The following is a 23,249-nucleotide window of genomic DNA, read 5'->3' as shown; positions in this document are numbered from 1 at the left end:
ACAAGCATAAATATGATCCCACGATGAGTAATCTTTAATTATGTGAACATTGTAAATGACTCATATACTGTCCATTTACAATAGATACCTGTGGACTTAAAAACTAGAAGACACACACTATGACTCTTTACTTATTTGCATATTTCTACCCAGACAGATGCTGTCACAGCCTCATCATTTGGAGAGATAAACTGCCAAAATACACACATAATAATAGACATAAAGACAAAATTTTGTCTAAAAACTGTATGAACTGACTTTCATTTTTTACTATAATTTTTTTTTGACTATAATTTCAGTGTGTGTGAGAGTGGGCATGTTTTTTGTGACATATCAGGACACATCTGTGTATAATGACATGGGTATGACACAGGTTACAATGAGAGGGTGACTTATGAGGACATAACCCATGTCCCCATTTTTCAAAATGGTTAAAAACCAATCAGGATGAGTTTTTATTTATTTATTTTATTTTTTTGAGAAAGTAAAAATGCACCAAGTGTCCTGTGAGGGTTAGGTGTACGGTTGGTATGAGGCCATAGAATATACAGTTTGTACAGTATAAAAACCATTATGCCTTTGGGATGTCCCCACTTTTCACAAAAACAAACGTGTGTGTGTGTGTGTGTGTGTGTTTTGTCAATTCTATTCCACCGCACAGTCCAAGCTTTGATAATGTTTTCCCCAGAGCAGATATTTAAACAATACCCACTACAACATGTATGGTCATTGAAGCATGCCAAATATTCATTGTTGATTGGCAGACATTCAGATAATCTTTTAAACCATACAGAATCATTCACAGGAGCTCAACATGCCATGCAATGCTGTCTCCATCAGTTTGGTTCAAATGACAATGCGATTGTGCATTCATCACTCACCAGTGCCAGAAACTGTCACCCAGCATCACAGAAAGAGTTGTGGGCTTTGTGGCTCGTGTGCTGATATTTTATGACAATGTGTGAGCAAGTTGTAATTTGTTTGGTCCAGATATGAAGCCACTATACCCTTGGCGCCTGTTTAATTTAACACTTCAATGGCGTTCACAGTTGGAACAGTATCTCGGTTCACTTTAAAAATGCATAGACAAGAAGGAACAAGCATCATTCTCTTTTAAAAGCAAAGATAATTGAAAAACAATTTATTTCTGACACTCTATATTCACAATAGCAAACTTAATTATGTACATTTGCTTCAATTATAAACTATACAATATATATATATATATATATATATATATATATATATATATATATATATATATATATCCCTTTTTTGGAAGTAAAGCCAGATAGGAGACAACTTTAAGACCTCGACCAATCAAGAGCAAATTATGCTTCAATAGCACTGCAAAGGGGTCATAAGCACATTAATTTATATAATTCATCCTTGGACTTGCATATGTATTTGCTTTTTTACACTGCTATTAGTTGCACTTATGTATGTAACTAATTCAGCTGGAACACTATTACAGGCCTTCTTACCCCATATACTCAAACATTAATCACAGTACTGCCACAGGTTGCATTCGTTTCCACAACAGCAGCGTTTACGCACAAACACGCTGATAGATAGATAGATAGATAGATAGATAGATAGATAGATAGATAGATAGATAGATAGATAGATAGATAGATAGATCACCCCTAACATTTAACCTTAGTGAACATTTGACCACGTCCTGAAATGTCCATCAACATGGCCAAAAACAAAATGTTGGCTAGTCTTCTAGTCTGCTCAAAGCACTTTAAAAATGCTGGTTTCAGAGTTGGCAGCAGACCAGCTGAAATAGTTTGTCCAAGTCCCCTTGGAAAGTTTGTAATTTCTGATTGGGAAGTTTTAATTACGATGTTAGGTGCTTTTAAATCAGTCGGAGCAAGATTGCATACAATGTTTATACTCTTGTAATTATTTTGTACACTGAATTTTTATATCATATGGCTATTCTACTTTAATTTCAACAAATTTGGTTATGCATAATGACTGATTTATTAAATGAAATAATGTTTTCTGATGTGGTAGCCTTAGTGTTATACAGTATTCCGCACTGATCGTCTAAAAATAATTTTTTATCGTTTGGTTCTACTGAATCTATTCACACAGAAGGACAGTTCCGTGCGACCAATATACCTGCAAAAACAAACAAACAAACAATTCCAAACCAAGAAAGACACACAGTACGACCGGAGGTCGTGTTTGGAAGTTTTATTTTGTTGTTGTTGTTTTTTACAACAAGCGTAAAGGTGGCATCACATTGCTACAATATAGTTCCTTTGAATGATACCAGACAATTTGCAACATTATTTAGATTCGAAAAACTGGTTTACGTAAAACTGAAGCACTGTGCTCGACGCAGATATGAACATGAAAAGGAGAGAGCTCAGTGCTTGGAGCTTGATGATTGATCCATTGCAATTCTGTTCGTGACCGACAGAGCATGGGAGCTGTCCGCCGTGGTGGTGCTGAAAGACATTACATATACTTAACCAAACAATTAAGGGACATTTCTGTTTTTATATTTAACCGCAAGAAATATCCTTTAATTGTAAGAATAAGAATAAAATGTTTCGTCTCTGCTGATGAAGTCTTCATACCGATGAGTAAATCCAGCGCTGCTCTTCATCTCTCTCTCTGAAGTGCAATCGGTTCACTTTTGGCTCTCCATAAATCCGTTCTCATTCTACTGCCATTTGATATCAACATGTTAAAAGTTAAAAGGATACATGACATAATGAAACGTCAAATTAAAGGTTAAAATCAAATAAAACTTGGATCATACAAAAACATATGTGAGACCAACATACGTAAGTGCATTTAGTTAAAATGCCACACGACTTACATTATAAAAAGTAAAGCTATACAGTTATTACCTTAAGTAGCTGAACAATGTTTGGACATAAATGAACATGGGTCATTTGTTTTACAATTTAAAAAAAAAAATCCCTTAACTGTGTTACATTTATAAAACCCTTATATCCACTGCACGAGAATCTTGAAAGATTTACAAAGAACACGCTATCATGAAAACGGCATGTTTCACACAGCCCATAGTTCCAGTCTTTACCGGCACGATCATCTCTGCAACACGTCCTTACAATATCTGAACACCGAATCTAAATGAAACCTTGTTCACGGGGATAAATGCGCCTTATGTGGAGGATTTCCACGGACTTCTAAACAGCGGTGCTCCGTCTCGCGCCGCGGGAAGGTCGATTTCTCTTTGTGACATTGCACAGCGATTATACTGTGTTTGCTAAAATATCCGGTAAAACAAGCAAAAAATGATCTAAAGCACACTTTATCACTCGAAAGAAAGTTATCGTTTCCTTTTGCGCGCAACGAAACATTGAAGCTCCATTTTCCCATGTGGAAATTTCTACGAAAATACCATCAATAGCGTCCTAATTGACAGCAAAATGTATGTTTACGAACTTCAATTCAACGTGCAGTAAAATCAACGAAAATAAAAATGAACCAACAGCACACTTGAACACTCAAAAGAAAGTTACCGCTTCCTTCGATGACTCGGTGAACCGCCGGCTTTCCACATTTCTTTCCCCACGTTTGCTTTCCCCATGCTTTCACGGGTGGAAATCGGTGTAAACATGCCGCGTATAAAAAGACCACGCGCATGAATGGAGCAGAACGAAGGGGTCTCGTTCTTAAAAGTTGAAATGTTCCTGAAAATGCTACGCATATGGCAAAATATTGCGTAAAAATAGCGAGACGCGATTTTTACCAGTCATGGTGCATGTTTACAGAGACCAAATAATTTGCTCAGACGCAACGCAAAAGCAGAAATGTCTTCCTGAGGCAGCTGCATGTATGTTTAGCGCTGTCCTCTCCTCCGGCTTGGCGCCGAATTCCATCTCTCCGCGTGCGCGCTCGCGCTCGCCCTCTGGAACGAGCGAACAAGCCAGCGAGGGCGCGCGCGCGCGAGGGGTGTCCATCCTCCGCAGTTTGGAGTTTGTGATGTGTCTCAGACTCCGTGAGCGCCGCGCGAGAGCGAGACCTGCGGAGCGAACGCGCCGGATCCTGAAGCGACCGTTACCCTCTAACAGACGACCTGCCTTTCTCCTTCCTGATTTTCCCCGTATTTCTTCACAGTGTTCCTCGCACTAGCGCTTTCTTTCAGCGCCGGCTCACTTTTTGTCTTATCACAGGTGCATTTGCGATCCTTTGACGTACTTTTCTCACTCACTGGGAATTTCCGGACATCTGAGGATCGTGTGGATGCGCGGTTTTGGAGAGAAGCGGAGATGGAATTGTTGATAATATACCTTTCTTTTGGGATATTGCAATGCAGTTCGGTGGGAGCCGACTCCATCATTCACATCGGTAAGGAGTGAGCTGTTCAAAGCCTTTATTTTTTGCAAATTATAATATATGTGCCATACAAAATGATGATTCTAAGGGAAGCGTGTTGTAGGGGTCGGCGTGAAATATCCATTGTAAATAAGCATCGAAAATGTGCCCTGCTCATCGGGCTGAATATCAATTGGCGCCGACCACTTGTGATGATAACGTCTCTCTTGTTCAGATTGCCGATAGATCCATTGCACTGACAGAGGCATGGACAAGACTAATCTAATTCCAGTCTTAGCAGGTTGTTCACGAGGAACGCTTAATTGTGTAAATCGCATATTTCAGGTAAGTTGGAAAAACAGGAGGCGTCTGTCATAAGAAAGGAGTAAGCCAATGTGTGTGGGTTGCTCTCCCCCTCCCATCTATAAGATTGAACTTTGTATGGAACGTGAGGGAAATCTTAATAAAGGATGCTGAAGTAAATAAATGACAAGAGGACAAATGCTTATTCTTGGTTATCCCAGGCTGTAAATGTCATCTTAACCAATCCCCTTTGCGTGCATTGGACACCCTGTGCATTCTGATCATCTCACCAAATGTGTGGAAAGAAAGATTTTGGCTCTCCAACAGCAGCAAAGAGGGGGAAGAGGGGCTGCTGGGGAAGGCGGCTGTAGGAGGGCAGTTGCATGAAGAAGTCAGATCCAAACACTCATTTATCTTATCAAATCAGCTGTTGGCTCATTGGAAAGAAGATTTATTTGAATCAGTGAAAAAAGTCACCATATTTGTCATTGGAGATTCTGAAGTAGTTTTGTCTCTAAATTCTATTTGGCCTTCAACAAAGCTACTTGTCAGTCTAAACTTTTATATAAAAAAGAAAGAAAAAAAAAAAAATCACATAGTTTCCACTGGGCCAGAACTGACCCTGTGGAGTCGGTTGTCATATTTACATATCAACTAGCTTTTACAAACCAGATGTTGTTTTTTTTAATGCAATCTAATGTTTTAGGTAATTTGCTGCCCAGTATATTTGGCCAAGACCTTAGGAATGATTGAAGAAAGCAGTTTAAGATAGATCAGGCATTCACACATTGAAATCACATGTATTGAATGCATTTTACATGTATTGAACTGTGGTGGATGCAATATGCAGAGTGAAATGATGCTATATCCCTATGCACACAGCAATATATCTACAGGTTGTTCTCAGATAATTCGGTTTACCTAACAATTGAATGGGTCTCGTTAAGAAAATCCACTTCCATCACCACCTTAAAAAAAATCAGGTCTTACAACGTTTTCATTTAAGTGCAGACGACGGCGTATCTGTGGCCTTGTAATAGGCAGGACTCAAAGGTGCACAGCGCAGGTGAAATAACAAATTCCAGCCTCTCCAGTGCCCAATACTTCCACTTTGTCACATCCGCTCATGTTATCACCCTGACCAAATTCAACTCCGAAGGGCAAAAGAAAAATAGGGCCGTCCATTGAATGGAGAGGGGGACATGAAGTGATTTTCAGGGTGGCGTGGTGATTTACAGAGGCAATGACCATCCAAAACTGGTAATTGGAAGGCTAGTACAGGCAGTGTGGATCTGGGCTGCTCTCACTGGCAACTGGAATGAACAGATGCGACACCCCTATTTCTGCTAAATAAGATGAACACTGCAGTGATACATCAACCAGATTCTACCTGTCTACCTGCCCATCTCATTGGGCTCCTCTACATTTTGGCCAAACATAAATGAGGATTCTCAATCTCTCTAAAACTGATTTCAAATATCATGCTTCAAATACATTAAGATGCCATAATATGAATTAATCTACATGCAACTTGTTGCACAACTTTATTGTAGGTTGCTTTAATTAGTACCGGCTTGGAATGTAAATGCTTATTTATAACCTCTTTATATTGGCTGTCTTTAACTACTTCTGTATACAGTTAACTTTGTTTTGCCGTATGTATTGTGTTCTTGTTGTATTACAAGATGTAGATTACTAGGTAATACATAAATTACAGATGTAATTATATGCACACATTTTTCATATTTAATATCACTACACCATAAAAACATGTATGTACACAATAAGTGCATTGTGTTAAATTATTAATGTAGATGTTAGTACGTAGTTTTATACCTTTACAATAAAGTGGGGTCCAGGATGGCTAAGCGGTAAACACTTGAAAAGGACTGAAAAAAAAAACCTTTACCTGAAATTTCACAAGTCAATTTAAATATTACTTTTTATTATTATTATTATTATTATTATTATTATAATTATTATTATTTTTTTTATATAACAGAAAGTTATAATATTATCTCACATAATCAGCAGAATTCACCACCAATCCTTATTGTTGAGCCCTGAAATAAAACAAATGATTTATCATTGCTTATTGTTTTATTAAACAAAAGGTGATGAGTAAAAATTCAGGATTTAAAAACAAAATCTTATTTGTTTTTATTGAAACAAACAACAATCCTGTTTTAGCCCTGAGCTCTCTGTAGGATGGGTTTCCATAGCTCAACTGGTAGAGCATAGCAACAGAAATGTCAAGGTCATGTGTTCAATCTGAGAGAGCATACACACTGATAAAATAATGTAAATAAATAAAAAATAATAGTAATAATAATAATAAAAATAATAAGTACCTTGACTGCACTTTTAAGAGGCTTTGGATAAAAGCTTCTGCCAAACGGATAAATGTTAATGTTTGTAAAATAATAGGCCTGTGAGCAAGATGAGCAAAGCAAGTCAGTTGTCCTTTGTATGCAAATTAGCAATTGCTACGGTTTCTTTGTATGCTTCACTAAGACCCAGATAACTATCTACACATGCCCGCAGGTGCCATTTTTGAGGAGAACGCAGCAAGGGATGATGAGGTGTTTCAGTTGGCGATCTCTGACCTCAGCCTCAACGATGACATTTTGCAGAGCGAGAAAATCACCCACTCCATAAAATATATTGAACCCAACAACCCCTTTCAGGCAGTCCAGGAAGGTAAGTGAATCATCATGTTATGAATCTTGACTCTCGAACTGCATCACTCCCTGATGTCTGTATGTACATGCAAAAAAAAAAAAAAAAATGTAAAGAGAAAAAAAACATGCAAGTTGTTGTCTGGCAGTTTGAGTAACCCTCCAACAAGACATCACCAAGTCCAAATGACACACATCACCAGGGTTTCTGCTTTTTGTTCAGAGCATGCTTACGGCAAGCCAAGACGTCTTGAAAATGTATGTGTGTTTGTTTAATGCCATCATGAAAGGTGACGTTTGGTTTCAAAGACTTCCACCTGAAGCTTCCCCACAGTCTAGTGTCTTCTGTGAAAGAAGAGCTAGGTGGAGGTATTGAGTCAAGCTGGACTCAATAACAATTTCCCACATAATTGCAGTTGAAGATGGGTGCTCTGAAGCCTGAGCTTTCCGAAAGATCATTTTGAAAAGCGAGGGGAAAAGAGAATGTCTTCTTCTGAATGGGCTAATGGCAGTTAATGATGCTAGGATTGACAACGAAGACGATGGTGATGATGATGGCAATGATTATTTCCGCTAGAAAATATCCTCCATCACAATATTCAGTGATTGTTTTTGGAAAAATATCACTGGGATCAATCTAAGTGAGCTATTGACACTCGTATAGCACAATCTTTGCTAAGGTTTCATTTGTCATTCTTCTTCCTCTGCTATTACTTAGACCTTTATCTGCTAGTCCGCAATCATCAAGTACTCGCTGTTTTGTCAAGTCTACATTCTACAGTTTTTTGCTTTTAGTGTAATAGGTGTCTTTCAGGTTGGTTTGGTGAGCTGTTTTATTTCCCACATGTCACCATGTCAACCTGAGGAATAACACAAGCACACTTGGGGAACATCCTTATTCTGACAACACCATATGACATTGCAAATGGCACAGGGGACTTAACTATTTTTAATATAGCTGGTGTTAACATCTAGAATGAAACTGTATCATTGTATTTTGATTTGTTTCACAGACCAGAGATAAACTTTCATAGCGTTTCACTGGGGCTTGAAATGTTCAGGGGAATGTTCCAGCTTTACTTATTTGGAGTTACCACTCAAATTCTCCCCAATTATTTATGTTATTTTTTATTTTTTTGTCATTGGACCTATGGTTTACGATCATCTGGCAATATCTGGATATGTGTGATCTTCGGCATGAATATGTTGTCATGGAAGTGTGGTTGAAATGCAGGACAGTGTGTGTAAGTACCTAAGCACAGTGATAATGTGCTCTCTTGACTGAATGCCCTGTTGATTTTGGTTCTGTGAATAGATTCCAGGCCATTCAAGACAGCCAATGGAGTTCTTTTTAGTCGTCACAGTTGCCATCTCAAAATGGTAACAGTAGGCCGCATTGTGTGCCTGGATGTGCTGGAGGAAAGCATTGGGGCTCCTTTTATTAAGCAGCAGAGCGACATTTTCATTCTGAGGCATTAAAGGGTGACTCTTACGAAATCTGTCAAGGAAGTGTCTGGGTCACCAAAGTAGCAGAAAGAAATATCACCACAATGTAAAAATGCTAAATGGTTCTATATCATACAAAATATAATTTTGTTTATATGCGTTAATATGCAATACTGGAAAGAAATTAAAGCTTTCATTCATCAAGGAGACTTTAAATTGATCAAAAGTGTATTGCAAGTGATTTCAAATAAATGAATAAATTCCCAAATAAATAATAATTTTTCAAATAAATGCTGATGCAATGTAACTCAAAAATGTATATTTCCGATAAATTTTTACTATAACTATAAATGTATACTACCGTATATACTTATTTAACTAACTAACTAAATAAATAAATAAATACATTTAGAATATTCTGGGTATTCAATCCTTTCGTGTTCAAAAAATTATTAAAATAATAATAATAATAATAAAAATAAAACCATGCTTATAGTCAGCATTGGTACTGATGGTGATTTTCATTGGACTCACAAAAATTCCTGTAATACAAGTTCTCATTTAAATCATCTTAAAGGCAATACAACACACCCACTGTAACGCATATTAACACATATTACAATTTCTGTTGCATTTGGGATGAAATATGATGCAGACATGCTTTCCTAAAATCCACTTTACTAATTTTTAACTCGAGAAAGTAACATTATTGCATTTTCACTCCTCAAGATTTTACTTTCTGTGTGCACAATACAGAATAATGTGATGTAGTCAAAAAGCCCGCTAGAGAATCATCTGCTGGTATGACTATGAGCTTCACATCAATAATAGAAAAATTCTTGTGAATTGTTCATTACATTGCTGCCTTTTGCCTGATTCTATTGCCTGAAGTTGATCTTAGATTAATAACATAACCCTTTTTGAATTTGTATTACTTGCTGCATGTTTCTTTATAATTGACAAATGTGTTATACTTTCATGCTGTATCCCCAGGCTCTCATTTTATACTCAACACCAAGTGTAAAACCTACTACAGAAACAAATAGAGATGGTGTAATGAAACCTACTAGAATAACTCACAAGGTTTGCATGCTGTGGGAATGTCAGTAAAGATTTGGAGCTTTACCTAAACTGCCTGCCCTCACAAAAGAGTGTGAAATGGCCCGAAAATCTTCAAGCTCCTTAAATGCAGCCAAAGGTTATTTATTTATTTATATATTTTTTTTTTTACTATTATAGCATAGCTGCTGTTTTCACAGTCTTTCTTTCTTTGTTAGTTAACTGTGTAATATCATTCCAATTGATTTACTATTGGAAAAAGCAATAGTGTGGAATGATCTTCTTTATGTCTTCTGATTTGTGTCACAACTGCATCTAAATATTGTGGTGGATTAAAGGAATAGTTCAGCCAAAAATGTAAGTATCCTGAAAAGATTCTCATCCTGATGCCAAGATGTAGATGAGTTTGTTTCTTTATCTGAACCAATTTGGCATTACATCACTTGCTCACCAATGGATCTTCTGCAATGAATACTGTATAGGTGCCGTCAGAATGCGAGTCCAAACAGCTAATAAAAGTCCATTCCATCCATTAACGTCTTATAAAGAAAGAACCTGCATGTTTTCAAATCTATCATTATGAAATTTTTAACTTTAGCTCCATAATATTGCTTTTTCTCCAGTGAAAGTAATTAATTTAAATCAAAATAGAAATAGATAATTTTTTCTGAAAGAAGTGTTATCATGGATTATGCAGTTGTATTTTGGCCATAAGAATGTCTTGATGGCTTTGTTTCTTACAGTTAAACAGCTTTTCACTTTCAAAAGGCTAATTGATGAGTTAAGTTTTTTATCAGCTGTTTGGACTCTCATTTTAACGGCACCCATTCACTGCAGAGGATCCATTGGTGAGCAAGTGAGGCACTGCTACATTTCTCCAGGCCTTTTCTGACGGAGAAACAAACTTATCTACATCTCAGATGGCTTGAGGCTGAGTACTTTTTCTGCAAATTTTCATTTAATGTCATCCTTTCACACATTTGATTGCTTCCTGGAGTGATTCACAGACAAATAATCCATGTAATGTGTACATAATCAAATTAACCAACTAGTACATAATCAAAAGCAGACAAGACAGCTCTTCCTCTATTCATCTGGTGTGGTGAAAGTAAGTCATATAGAAAGAGGTACGTGTCTTTAATAATTTACAAATTTTAATACTGTCTCACTCTACAACCGTTGCTTCCATCAGCCTTAAGGTCTAAGGGAAACCCTTAACACACAAGAAAAAATAAAAACAGCAAACATCAAATGGTTTAAGCTGTCGGCAACCATGTTTCTAGCTTGAAACCATGAGTTCAGAGTTGCTATGGTTTTAAGGAAATCACTCCCACATTTAAGTGCAGCTGCCATTTACAAAACTGCACATTTTATGTCATATTATTTTGAGACTGAGGAGCCCCTTTAATTTCTGCTAACCAGCACAAATACAACTAACATGAAATATGCTCCTGTGACTATTAAAGCCACAATGCCTTACCTAGTTTCTTTATGTAAGCCTTTATATTGTAATATTTAGCAAGCAATTATGTAGAGAACAGATTTAATCAAATGTAATTAGGCATACATATATGCCCTCATTTACTAAAGGTTAGTGAGAATAACGTTTTAATGTATAATGCTATTATTACTGTGGCATTAGACATTAGACATACACCATATTAATCCTGTAAATCTGACTGTATATTATCAGATGCAAAAAAAGCTTCTTTGTTGAAGGAACCTGTTGTATACATTCTTCTACAATCTTCTGCCATCTGATTTATTTATAATTGCAGCAAGTAAAAGGCATTTCAGTTGATAGTTACATTTTGATAAGGACAGTTATTGGATCGAACCAACTGATAATTATACATCAGGTTTTGAATAATGTTTATTTAGGGCCTGATCACCGTTGGTGCGAGCCCATGACCATATTCAGATATAGCCATAGCGCCACCTGCTGGCAACAGGAAGTGATGTGTTTTACACTCTGATGACCACCTCCTGCAGATCTGATGACATCAACATTATATTCAGTCAGTCTAATATAAAGGCCTTTGCAATATTAAATTGCGAAGATCATGAGATCTTGAGATCAAGGGTTGTGTCTGTGGTGGGCTGACAAATTTCGATATCTCGCCAAGGGAATAGAAGCTTTTGTTGCTCAGCCTTACTATGCCTGATTTGCTCCAGACTTCACACGTACGATAAGAATCCTGGCCTGAACACATCTAAAGGCCAATATTCAATTATAATCATAGCGCCACTTGCTGGCGACAGAAAATGACTTGTTTTACATTAACATAAACATGCAATGTCCAATCTGCACCAAACTTCACAAGTTTGGTAAGAATCCTTGCCTGAAGACATCTAAATGCCAATATTCAGTTATGATCAAAGAGCCACCTGTTGGCAACAGGATTTGTCATGCTTTGCACTAACTCAAACATACCATGTTCAATATGCCCCAAAATTCATATGTTTGATAAAAGTGCTGGCCCGAAGACATCTACATGCCAATATCCAGTCAAGTTTTTCATCCTCGAACATGAGCTCCATATTTTCCTATAGCATACTGTAAAGCCTGATGTGTCAAATATGGTGTTCTTTTTTTTAAAACACTGCTATTGGCGTGTAACTAACACTCTTTTTGTGAATTAATAATTCAGATGATACCATCCTCTGCAATCTATGTGAAACATCTTATGCGTGTTACACTTGTATATTTCGGTAGTCATGACCGGCTCAAAGCTGTGACAAAGGATTGGAGGAAATAGTCTGGTAGGTTTAGTTTGAGAATCCATCTTTTTAACACTGTGAACAACTCTGAATGCATGAAACACCATTGTACCCCCCCCCCCAACATATACAGTGGTTGAAAGCTTATACTAATAGCAGGGGTTAATATCATGTGTCTAGCCATGGATGCTCATACTTAACAGAGAGAGGACAGAGTCCTCCAAACATCCATGCTGGCTTCCCTGCTGTACTTGCCCATGCTTCTGAGATGACTTGCACAGAGTTATAATGGAGTTATTTGGATGCCACTGAGAAAGATGAGTCCATGGACCTTTCTCTCCATTAGAAGATGCTAATGTTAGAGGTTTGAGAAATGACCCGCACATATATTTTTGGCCTGCACTGCTCAGTTTAAAACCATTCGGTGTGCAGACATCGGCATGAGTGTGTGGGATGCATACAAATGAAGGAGAAGTGTGTATTCACACACACACATCAACAGCCCACACACACTTGAGACAAACTAACATATGGACCCTTATTCTGGGCTGTGTGGGCCGAGCATCAATCCTCCGCTGACCATAGAGAGAATGACACTGGATGGCTGATTGGCTGTTTTAGTGAGGGTCCCTGATTCTGTGATTCACCCTTGAATTAAATTGCACAGTATGAGACCTTAAATGCACTTTAAACACAAATAAATGAAGTTAATTATCTTGTTACCAAGGCTAGCCATTTGATTGCCAAATTGCTCAGTGTTTCTGTAAAAACAACATCTTTGTGCACCCTGGGCAGCACCCTGCATATTTCTGTGAGTAGAATGTTTTCATGACTAACTTCGTTTTTCATGCAGAAACATAATTTGAATTTGTCTGTCATTTGCAGATATTGCCTTCATTACTTGGCTCAGTTCTGTGTTTGAAAGCTGGTTGATTAAGACATTTTTAATCGCTGTCAGAAGCTCTCCACATGGATCACTCACAATTACAAAACTGTGATTTTGCCAAGTAGGACATGTTCCTGGATCAACATCTTTATCGGTTCTTGAACAGCTTTCCTAGAGAGCAACAAAGATGTTCAAATTATGTTAGCTGTTTATATATATATATATATATATATATATATATATATATATATATATATATATATATATATATATATATTAGGGGTGTAACGGTTCACAAAATTCACGGTTCGGTTCGATACGATTCACTGGTGTCTCGGTTCGGTTCGGTACGGTTCGGTACGTTTTAGATACAGCAAAAAGAAAAAATTGGCAGATACATTTCCTTGATTTAAAAAAATATATTTATTAAAACTAACAAAGTATGTTTTTTTTTACATTGAACAATGATGGAGCTATTCTTTACCCATCTTCTATGGTGTTTTCTTAGTAGCATACTGTATAAAACAAAAACAGCTCCTTATAAAAAAAAAAATGAAAATTTTATATTATTGTTGTAGTAGTTATGAACAAATACAAAGATGTAACTTTTTATATGGAACTCTATAACTCTTTATATTGAGTGTGTTTTTACTCAATTAGTTCTCTATAGGGCTTTTGTTTTTTGGCACAAAGCAGGAATTACGGTCTGGCTGAAATGAGCTCGTGAAGGAATATTGTAACGGGGCTCAATTACATTAAGCATATTCTTAAAACCTGCGTTTTCCACTACAGAGCGCGCTCGCTCACTCAGTACGCGCGGCGCTGGACCCTGGGCTCAGCGTTGCCCTTCAGATACAACGCAATTTGGGCTGCACTATGCCAAGAGCAAAGTAGGTGGAGTTTTCAAAACTGCCCGTGCATACGTTCTATTTATAACAGTTGTTCTATCTAATAACGTGCAGGCCTGTTAATTGTATCGTACTGCTCAGGAAATTCCGATACAGTACAGTACTAGTCCATTTTGATTTCCGTGCTTGCTCGGATGCCCCGATCGATTGGTAAAGTGCACCCAAACACCAGACCTGTTGGTTATTGGAGGATCTTATATTTCTGGTCTGTTAAACGCATTGGCTATTTTGCAACGAGCCTTCAGCGCGTACTGAGTGAGCGAGCGCCTGACTGAGTAGCCTAACATAAACATATAAGGTGGTGTTTTTTTTCCTCTTCGGGGGTGTCAGGGGCGTTGCCTGTTACGTCGTTTGGGTTATTGAGCTACCTTGTTGAACGCATATCATTATATTTCACAATTTTTTATTTATTTTGCAAATATAATTAATTAGTCCAACGAACCGTTCGGTACATAATGCGTACCGCGTACCGAACCGAAAGCCTCGTACCGAACGGTTCAATACGAATACGCGTATCGTTACACCCCTAATATATATATATATATATACTATCAGCAAAGCATAGCAAATCTATTGTGAATATTCAGTTTATCATCCAACCCTTGTTATTATTGTTTGTTTTTGATTTGAATATTAATACTGTAATTAACAAAGGTTTTGGTCCTGAAATGCATGCTTTTCTGTCAAAAAATTTACCAAAACCATTTCAAAATCCAAGAATGTTTTTTTTTTTTTTTTTTATTTTGAGTATCAACAGAAATGCCTCCGAATCTACCTTCAACTATATTAAAATATCCTGATGCATCCTTTCTGTCAAAATCATGGTGACCTCTACTTTAAAATGAGCCAAAATTGCTGCAGGACCCAAGCACCTTCTCTTTTTCATTTTGAGCATCATCAGAAATTCCTGCAGTTGTACCTGTAACTACATTAGAAAACCATGATGGATAGGATTTACAATAAGTACAGCTAAAATTTAGACAAAACTTGCTTTAGCTTTTTTGCAGCATTATCATGTCACAGTGAAAAATAGTAACTAGAATTCAGCAATAGTATATAGCATCTGCATTCCTCTAGCTCAAGCAGTAGAACATACCACTAGCAAAATCAAGCTTGGGTTTGATTCCAAAGGAATGCATTAACTGATAAAAAACAAAAACAAAATAATGTATACCACCTTAAAAATGCAATGCATATTGCTTTGAATAAAAGAGTCTGCCAAATGCATAAATGTAAATAGTATCCAAAGCCTGAGCTTAGCATCACTCTCTTCAAGTGTTCTCTCTGAAGATCAAATGCAGCAGAGATGCAGAGGGATGCATAGGATCATGGTATCATGACTGAGCTCTCTCTCCTGGGCAATCGAACCGCGTCCCAATGCAGTTACAGTCAGTGCTGGCTGACACTTCATGTGAAAGATGTCCATTGCATGGGAGAGGAAACAATGCGGGGGAATTAATCAGCCTGCGAAGGATTCACTGATCCATCTATGGCGGCTAGAGTTTAAACAGCCAGAAGCATCACTGAGAAAGGGATAAACATCTGAAAGTGCAAGCCTAGGCCTATCTGACGAGAGATATACTGCTGTGACTGTGCCACGGCTTCATCCATTAGCCCGGCCGGCGCTTCCAAGCAGAGTTGCTGAGATAATTAATTAGCAAACTTTTCCAAGTTTCCATTGCAGTGCATCTAATCTTTGTGCAGTACAGTTTTATAATGGAAAGACAGCATGTCAGGCATGGTACCCGATAAAACACTTCTGTGAGAAAAGGCCGATGGCTGTTAAGGTAACACTGAGTCACAATTCTAAAAACTTGATTTGTGGCTCCACAAATATTTGAGACCTTATCGCCGTTTCTTTCTAATTGACTCAGACTCGACCCGTTGACCTGGAACAAATCGCTTTTTCGGAGGGTAAGCTTCACCTTTTCTTTATTTAAATGGATCCGGTGTGAAGTGATTTGTTGAGAGAGCTTAAAATGTATTTGGTTAAAAAATCTGATCAGCCTGTGATGTCACTGAAACCTACTCTTTGCCATCCGCCTGTGTGAAGATAAGGACATTAATCATGTCTGGACCTGTTTGATAGCAACCACTGTAGCTGATTTAGGGACTTTGATCACTAGATCAAGAAACTCTTCAGGCCTCTACTGAATAATATCTCTAAAAAAGGAAACAACTAGTGGCATCCATGATGACATGCTGTCTGGCTTCAACAATGGCTGCTTTCCTATATTTAGTTTGTTGCTAAAAATGTTATTTTTTCAGTTAGTTATAAGTAATAAACCACAAGAGGCCAGTAACAGTGGCTTTACTTTGAAGCTTTGTTATTTGAGCTATAGATCAATTGTTTTCTCACAATATTGCATGGATACTTTATATCTTGTGTTGATATTATTTATTTATCGCTTATTAATTCCTTATTCATAGAATTTGGTTAAGGGTTAGGTGCATGTGTTAATAGCTGGATTCTTGGTGAAAACCTACATTACCCATAATCCTAAGGAGAGATCCACCAATCAGGGGCAAGGGCAGTTTTAATAAATTACTGCAAATCGCAACTATGCTCCCACAACCATTTTTGATTTGAATACATAATCTGCACTGCTATATACATTTAGTATTTCCAATAATTTTAGCTTCAAATCAAAGTTTTAAAGTCAGATTACCTGCCCAAATAAAGTCACTTGATTTATAAACATGATAAATAAGGAATACATTAAAAACATTACATTAAAAAAAAGTAAATAATTAAAATAAAGATAAAATAAAAAGGATTCTCACAAAACCACAACATATCGATATATAATTCAGCCATGTTTGTACCATGAATCTAACTTGATGTAAGTTATCAAAACATGCTTGTACACATTTGTTTCAAGGATTTCCATGTCTTCTTGTGAGTGCACTTAAAAGACCAGAGGGAAAGGAATCTCAGGCCCTTTTCAGAGGGTGTGTCGGGGAAAAGGGTCTCATAGGGACGATAGCTTTTATTGAGAGCCTCTTCTTGATGTATGATTCCACTCTGGACTAAACACACTTAAAAGTCAGGGGGATGCAACATCACCCCTGTGGGAGGCCCTGTTCTCCAAGCAGCAAAAAAAAAAAAAAAAAAAAAAAAAAATTCTTTAACAAAATTAAATACGACATGCAAAAGTATTACAGAACACAGCTATTTTAACTTACTTCTCCTAAATAAACCGACTGACCGTACAACCCTAATAACACAAGAATTTTGAATAAAGGCTATAAAAAACCCAATAACAAGGTTTTATATATTGATCAGCAATACACTGAGTTTATGTAAAGCAGTCTCTCACTGAATCTTGCCACATATATAATTCATGCTTATGCTGTTTTATAATTAACAGATTAATGCTGGTTTTATGAACATTGGGGTGTTCAGTATACTGTATGGTTAACTATAGGGGCCAAAAGTATCCCATTATATGTTCCACCAATCAACAAATCCTCCATGCAGTCAAGGTAGAACAACTATAATGCTAATCTTAACGTCCAAACACATGTGCCACCACATTTAGCCATAATACGAGTGAGAAAGATGAGCTCTGTGAAAGTGACAGCAAACACAAAAACAGTATAAATAAAACCAGCAAACAGTTCAACAATCATTATCACAGCATAATTTATTCATGCCGCAGTGCACTGCTGGGAACTCCACTACCACATCTATTAGCACGGTTTGTGGATATCGTCGTATTATCATCCACAAATTGCACACCTTGCTCAAATATCCTCACACTTGACAGGAAGAAAATAATAAAAAAGCATACTTAATTGACTATTTGAGTCTTTGGTGCGCTTGCTGTTTAATGTTTGCATGGCAGAAACAAGTGTCTGTCAAGGCATAAGGCTTGTCAAACTGTCTTATAAATAATATGGGGAAGAAAATAAATACTGACAGCATACTGATAAGATGCAGAATGTACTGTAAGTCACTTTGGATAAAAGCATCTGTCAAATGCGTAAATGTAAATGTAATGTATGTCGAGATGTAAAGTGAAAATATGAATTTGCAAAGCATTTCTCCAAATCTGTTACACTGGAAAAAATATTTTCATCATTCAAAATCTTTGTTTCCTTCCATTTAACTAATCACATGAAAATATGCTATTTTAATTAGATTTTCTTCACAAATAGGTAAATTCTGAGTATTCTAAAATGTGCAATGAACTTATCACTGTTGGTTGTTACCCAAAATGTAATTAAATGATTACACTTAAGGTTCGCAGTGTTTTACAGTGTGATTGATTTTGGTATTGCATTCTCTTAAAAAAAAAAAAAAAAAAAAAAAAAAAAAACTTTCAGTGGTTTTAAGTGCAAACTGAACGGAGTAAAACCACATTGCATTATCGTGTACCTAGACTTGACTGGAGTCAAATCTCTTTTTATTTTATTTTTTGTTTGTGAATTATTGTCTCAGACTAAATTCACACTGGTGTTTTAGGAAGAAAGAATGAATGAATTTAATGAATGAATGAACGTTGAAAAATTAATATTTCATAATAAGTGCATCATTTTACTTGACAGGTGGAAAATTGCAATACCTTTGTTTAATTTTTTTTACTTGTGTGCTTTAAAGCTCTTATTTTTTGAGGAAAGCTGCATTTTCTCTGAAAACAGGCTTTTGAATGCATTCATTACAAATGCAATGGCATGCTGTAATCAAATGTAGAAAATTATGCAAATGTGAAGATAACGCAAAACTGGTGCACATCGACCAAAAGCACGATAAACTAGAGAGATGGCGTTTGCTGTGAGCCACTCTGAGAAGCTGAAAACATCATATCATGAGCTGATCGTGTGTGCAAAGTTGCGCTTTGAAACACAGAGCAAAATAATATAAACCTACTGAATTAAATCACAGCCTTCTGCGATTTGATAAGAGCACTAAGCCATCTCTCGCTTTTGATTTTAGTTCGCTTGACAGATGCTTTGCCAAAAGCAATGGAGCAAAGCACAATGTTAGAGACCATTTGTGCTATTATAAGAAGTGTATCAGGCTGCCACAGTCTTGGTAATTAATGAGAAACACTCTAGGTTTTATACCAGTGGGGAGCATTTCCATAGTCTGACCTAGGGCCCTACAAACCCAGGCAGCTCAAAACAGCAGTGTTTTGATAGAATCACAGTATTTACACTTATCAGAAAGTCAGCTTACTTATGATTTACTTATCTCTGCAGGATAAAAGTAGTGTTTTAACATTCAAAACTTTACACACATCAAACAAATGGTATTTTTTCTTGTGTGACTCTGCAAATGCACATCAATAGGCATCATAATTTATATATTACACTGAAAGGTCACCACGATGGTTTGCAGCGCATTCTCAAGTGAAATGTTTTTTTTTAAATATGTCAATAGGTGAGATATCTTTATAGTTACAACCCTCTACATTGAGAGTAAATCATTTGCATATTCGAATAAATCTTCACTCTGGGTGACAAAATGATGTCTCATGTTAGCTAATGGCTAATAAATTCTCAGATTTTACTCGCCAGTTTGTGAGTTGGAGGCTAAGTATAAGTTTAACTCAGATGTATGTTCACTAGCCGAACACTCTCTGTCTGAGCGCTTCAGAGTTTCTTTCTCTGTCAGGCGATCAGTGATATTTCTCAGTTCATCTCAATGGATGCACAGCGTACCTGTGTTTGACATACCGTAAACTCTACTGTAAAGGTGCACCACTCACCATCGCTTTGGTGAGAGCAGAGAGAGTGACAGAGTCTTACATACATGCAGAATTGATGCACTACATGTAAACAATATACTTTGTTGTATTTTCCTGTTAAAACAAATGAGCTCCTATGATATTTTTCAGCTATTAAGAACTGTCTGGTTTTCAGGAAGTTGGGGGTGGAGCTAATGCGCAAATTTCAATTTCTTTGGCTGGTGCTCACCTAATATCATCCCTGATTTGAGTGCAGCAAATCAGTTCGAGGGAACGCACACAACCTGATTAATATTCATGAATCCTGTAGCTCGCTTATCCTTAGTCAGTCATCAGTCTGACGAGTGGACTAAAAAAATGTACTTGCCAATGGTGATTCAATTGCCAAGGTGTGTATTGTGGGTTGTAGTTCTATAAGTGTGCTTCATACTTATATTGACTGATTTACAATGGCACAGTTGTTCTTTGCATGTACATCTGCAGTGATAGTTTTACTGAATTTACTGATTTGACAGTTATTTCTTGTCTGGTTTATGCATGTTTGTTCACTAATTTCTTTTGGATTCAAGTAATTCTCTTGAATATGTCTGATACCAATACCATTATAAAACAAATGCAACATATTTGTGTGGTAAGTTGTACGGCTGATAAGATTTGCAGACATCTTGATTTAATTCAGACCACTTTTGGAAGGAACAACAACATCTTTGACAAATGTTCCTACCATCTGTGTTCTAAGGAAATCGTTGTACTTTTATTATTTTATTTTTTTTACATTATACCGATTTCTGAGTACCGACTGGCCAGGTTTATGGTGATGTCACATGTGACCTTTGATTGTATGATTTCATACTGTGATGGACACATGAATCATTTACACTGCTCTCAGGTTAATGACCTCCAGGCCAACATGGAACTGTTAAAACACTGCATGAGACTAATGCGGCATTTAATCACATCAGCCTAACAGTATATTTGGAAAATAAATAATGTGAAAAGCCTCTCTGTAACCTGCGGAGTTGTTGTTATAGTACCATGCCCTTTGGTATTACCATGATTTGGAATATTTAGTCACTCACGTTAAGACTCCTGCTGCTAAGCTAATTAGCAATGATACATAGCTTTCCCGCAAGGGCCGTGCGTTTATAAAATCAGAGTCTGGTGAGCCATATTTACTAGGATCCCTGCTATTAAATGCAGTGCATGACTTAGAAACTTGACTAGTTTTGGGCTGGAGGCAGAGGCTGAAAAAAAAAAAAAAACATAAATTATTCCTTTTAGGATCACACATGACTGTTTCTAATTGTGACAGAATTTGCTGTTTGCAGTATTATTTGAGGTCTTTTTTTTTTTTAGGGAAAATCTGCCAGTTATCATTATTTAATCATGCAACTGTTTTCAGAAAAAAATCCTTACCAGTAATTATAATAATATAATATTTATTTATGTAATTATTTAAAGCATTATATTTTCCACGAATAAATGAAAATTATTTTATATGACAGATTTTCTCTTGTAAGTCAATGCTCTTGTGCACATGCAAGTTAACATGCATTACATTATATATTCTTTATTTTTTATATATATATAAAGATATGAAGAATAATTTTCATTTTCAAGTTTCTTTTTTCAACTTTAATATTTTTGAAAATTAAATACTTTTATTTTTACACTTCTTACTATTAACAAATATTAACTATGCCTACAACTTTTTCATCAATAAACTCATAATTTGCTCCTTATTGATATTTAGTAAGGCAGTTGTTAAGTTTAGGTATGCAGTTCGATTAAGTGATCTAAAATATGGCCAAAGTTTTACAGATTTTTCAAATAGAATGTACTAAACACACATATGAAACAGCAATGCAGTAAATAAATCAATATAAATTCAAGCAGTAAGATGGTTAAACACACAAATTAAGTGTTGAACACACTACCCTGCAATTCATGGAACATACTAATAAATTCTACATTTTCCCTTCAAGTTTACATTCTATTTGAAAAAACAAAACAAATAAAAATATAAAATAACCCCGGCAAAAATAAGACTGAGTTGAAAGCTTTGGCAACTAATACAGGATTGTTTGAATCTGCATTCATTCTAGCATTCTCAAGACAGATCCTTGAGGGACTGATAAATCTGTTTGACTGACTGTAGTGGATTAAATTCTGAAATTGTGAGGGCATATGATTGAGAGAAGGAATCCTCATGACCGTTGTGGAAACAGAAAGATGGCAGAACATTCAGCAGCGGTTCTGGCATCCAAAGAGAGAGAGGGAGCACAAAAGAAGAGAGAACTGAAGGAGGGGATGCCTGAGGGGATTACTGTTGGAGAAGTACGCAGTTCTTCTTTCATGTCACCAGCATTGCACAGTAGATTTAAGACATGACTAGGGCATGGTTCCCCAAACTGTACAGTTTGTTGTTTAACATTGATATTGTACATAGGTTTATGCTGGGAGAGAATTTATTCTTATTAAACGATCTTTAGATTAAATCACAATTGAATGCACAATTTTTGTAATGTTTATTTCCTCATTTGGACAGAAAAACATGGCAGACTTTATACTTACTATTTCAGATGACATTATCCGCTGAAAATTGTTATTTGAGTCATATACTCCAAGAAGTAGGCTAGAATCTGTGATTGTGTAGTACAGTAAATATCCACACATGCTCCTCAAAAAAATTTTATTCATCCATGCTGCAGCTGTGCCGGCGCACAATCTATGAAAGGAAGATAATTCCACAAATATCTGCAATTGCAGGTTTCAAACAGAGATGGCGACAAAGAGGAAAACTTACAGACTGCAGTTTTAAATAGTGTCAACTAGGTGTTTAGAAGGCAGCATAATGTTGTTGACACATATGATAGTTTAACAACCAGGAACTGAAACACCTTTTGCTCTCTTCCATTAAAAAAAAAAAAAAATCTAAAAAAAAAAAAAAAAAAATCTAAAAAATTTGAAATGCCTTAACACATACATATGTTATGCATTGAAATGCCTTAAGACGTACATATGTCATGCATCTTAATAGGTATTAGAGAATTTTACGATTATTACAATTTACAAAATATTTCAACAACATGTTTGATTAGTTTATGAGCCAAATTATTATTATTATTTATTATTATGCCATTTTAAATAATAAATTGTTTATTATAAAATATACGAGCTATGGCAACAATGTCGTCTTAAAGACCACATGACTAAGTGGCTAAGAATACCATTGTCTCTGTAGGAGGCA

At 36.4% G+C, this 23,249-nt stretch overlaps 2 protein-coding genes across 2 annotated transcripts in view; one reads left to right on the top strand and one right to left on the bottom strand.

Annotated features, from left to right (window-relative positions):
* The window catches only part of LOC127968890 (serine protease HTRA1B), a 433,724-nt gene that overhangs the window by 327,941 nt on the left and 82,534 nt on the right, over positions 1-23,249 (bottom strand). The window lies entirely within an intron of this gene.
* The window catches only part of LOC127969311 (glutamate receptor ionotropic, delta-1-like), a 232,613-nt gene continuing 213,348 nt past the window's right edge, over positions 3,985-23,249 (top strand). Inside the window, exons 1-2 of the mRNA XM_052571173.1 lie at positions 3,985-4,338; positions 7,153-7,308. Of these exons, the coding sequence (XP_052427133.1) occupies positions 4,260-4,338; positions 7,153-7,308 (235 nt within the window). The 5' untranslated portion in view covers positions 3,985-4,259. The remainder of the gene's footprint in view (positions 4,339-7,152; positions 7,309-23,249) is intronic.

This window comes from Carassius gibelio, chromosome B12, assembly GCF_023724105.1.
Source record: "Carassius gibelio isolate Cgi1373 ecotype wild population from Czech Republic chromosome B12, carGib1.2-hapl.c, whole genome shotgun sequence".
NCBI lineage: Eukaryota > Metazoa > Chordata > Actinopteri > Cypriniformes > Cyprinidae > Carassius > Carassius gibelio.
The sequence above is the reverse complement of the archived record's forward strand: the minus strand, read 5'-3'. Positions and strand labels throughout refer to the sequence as shown.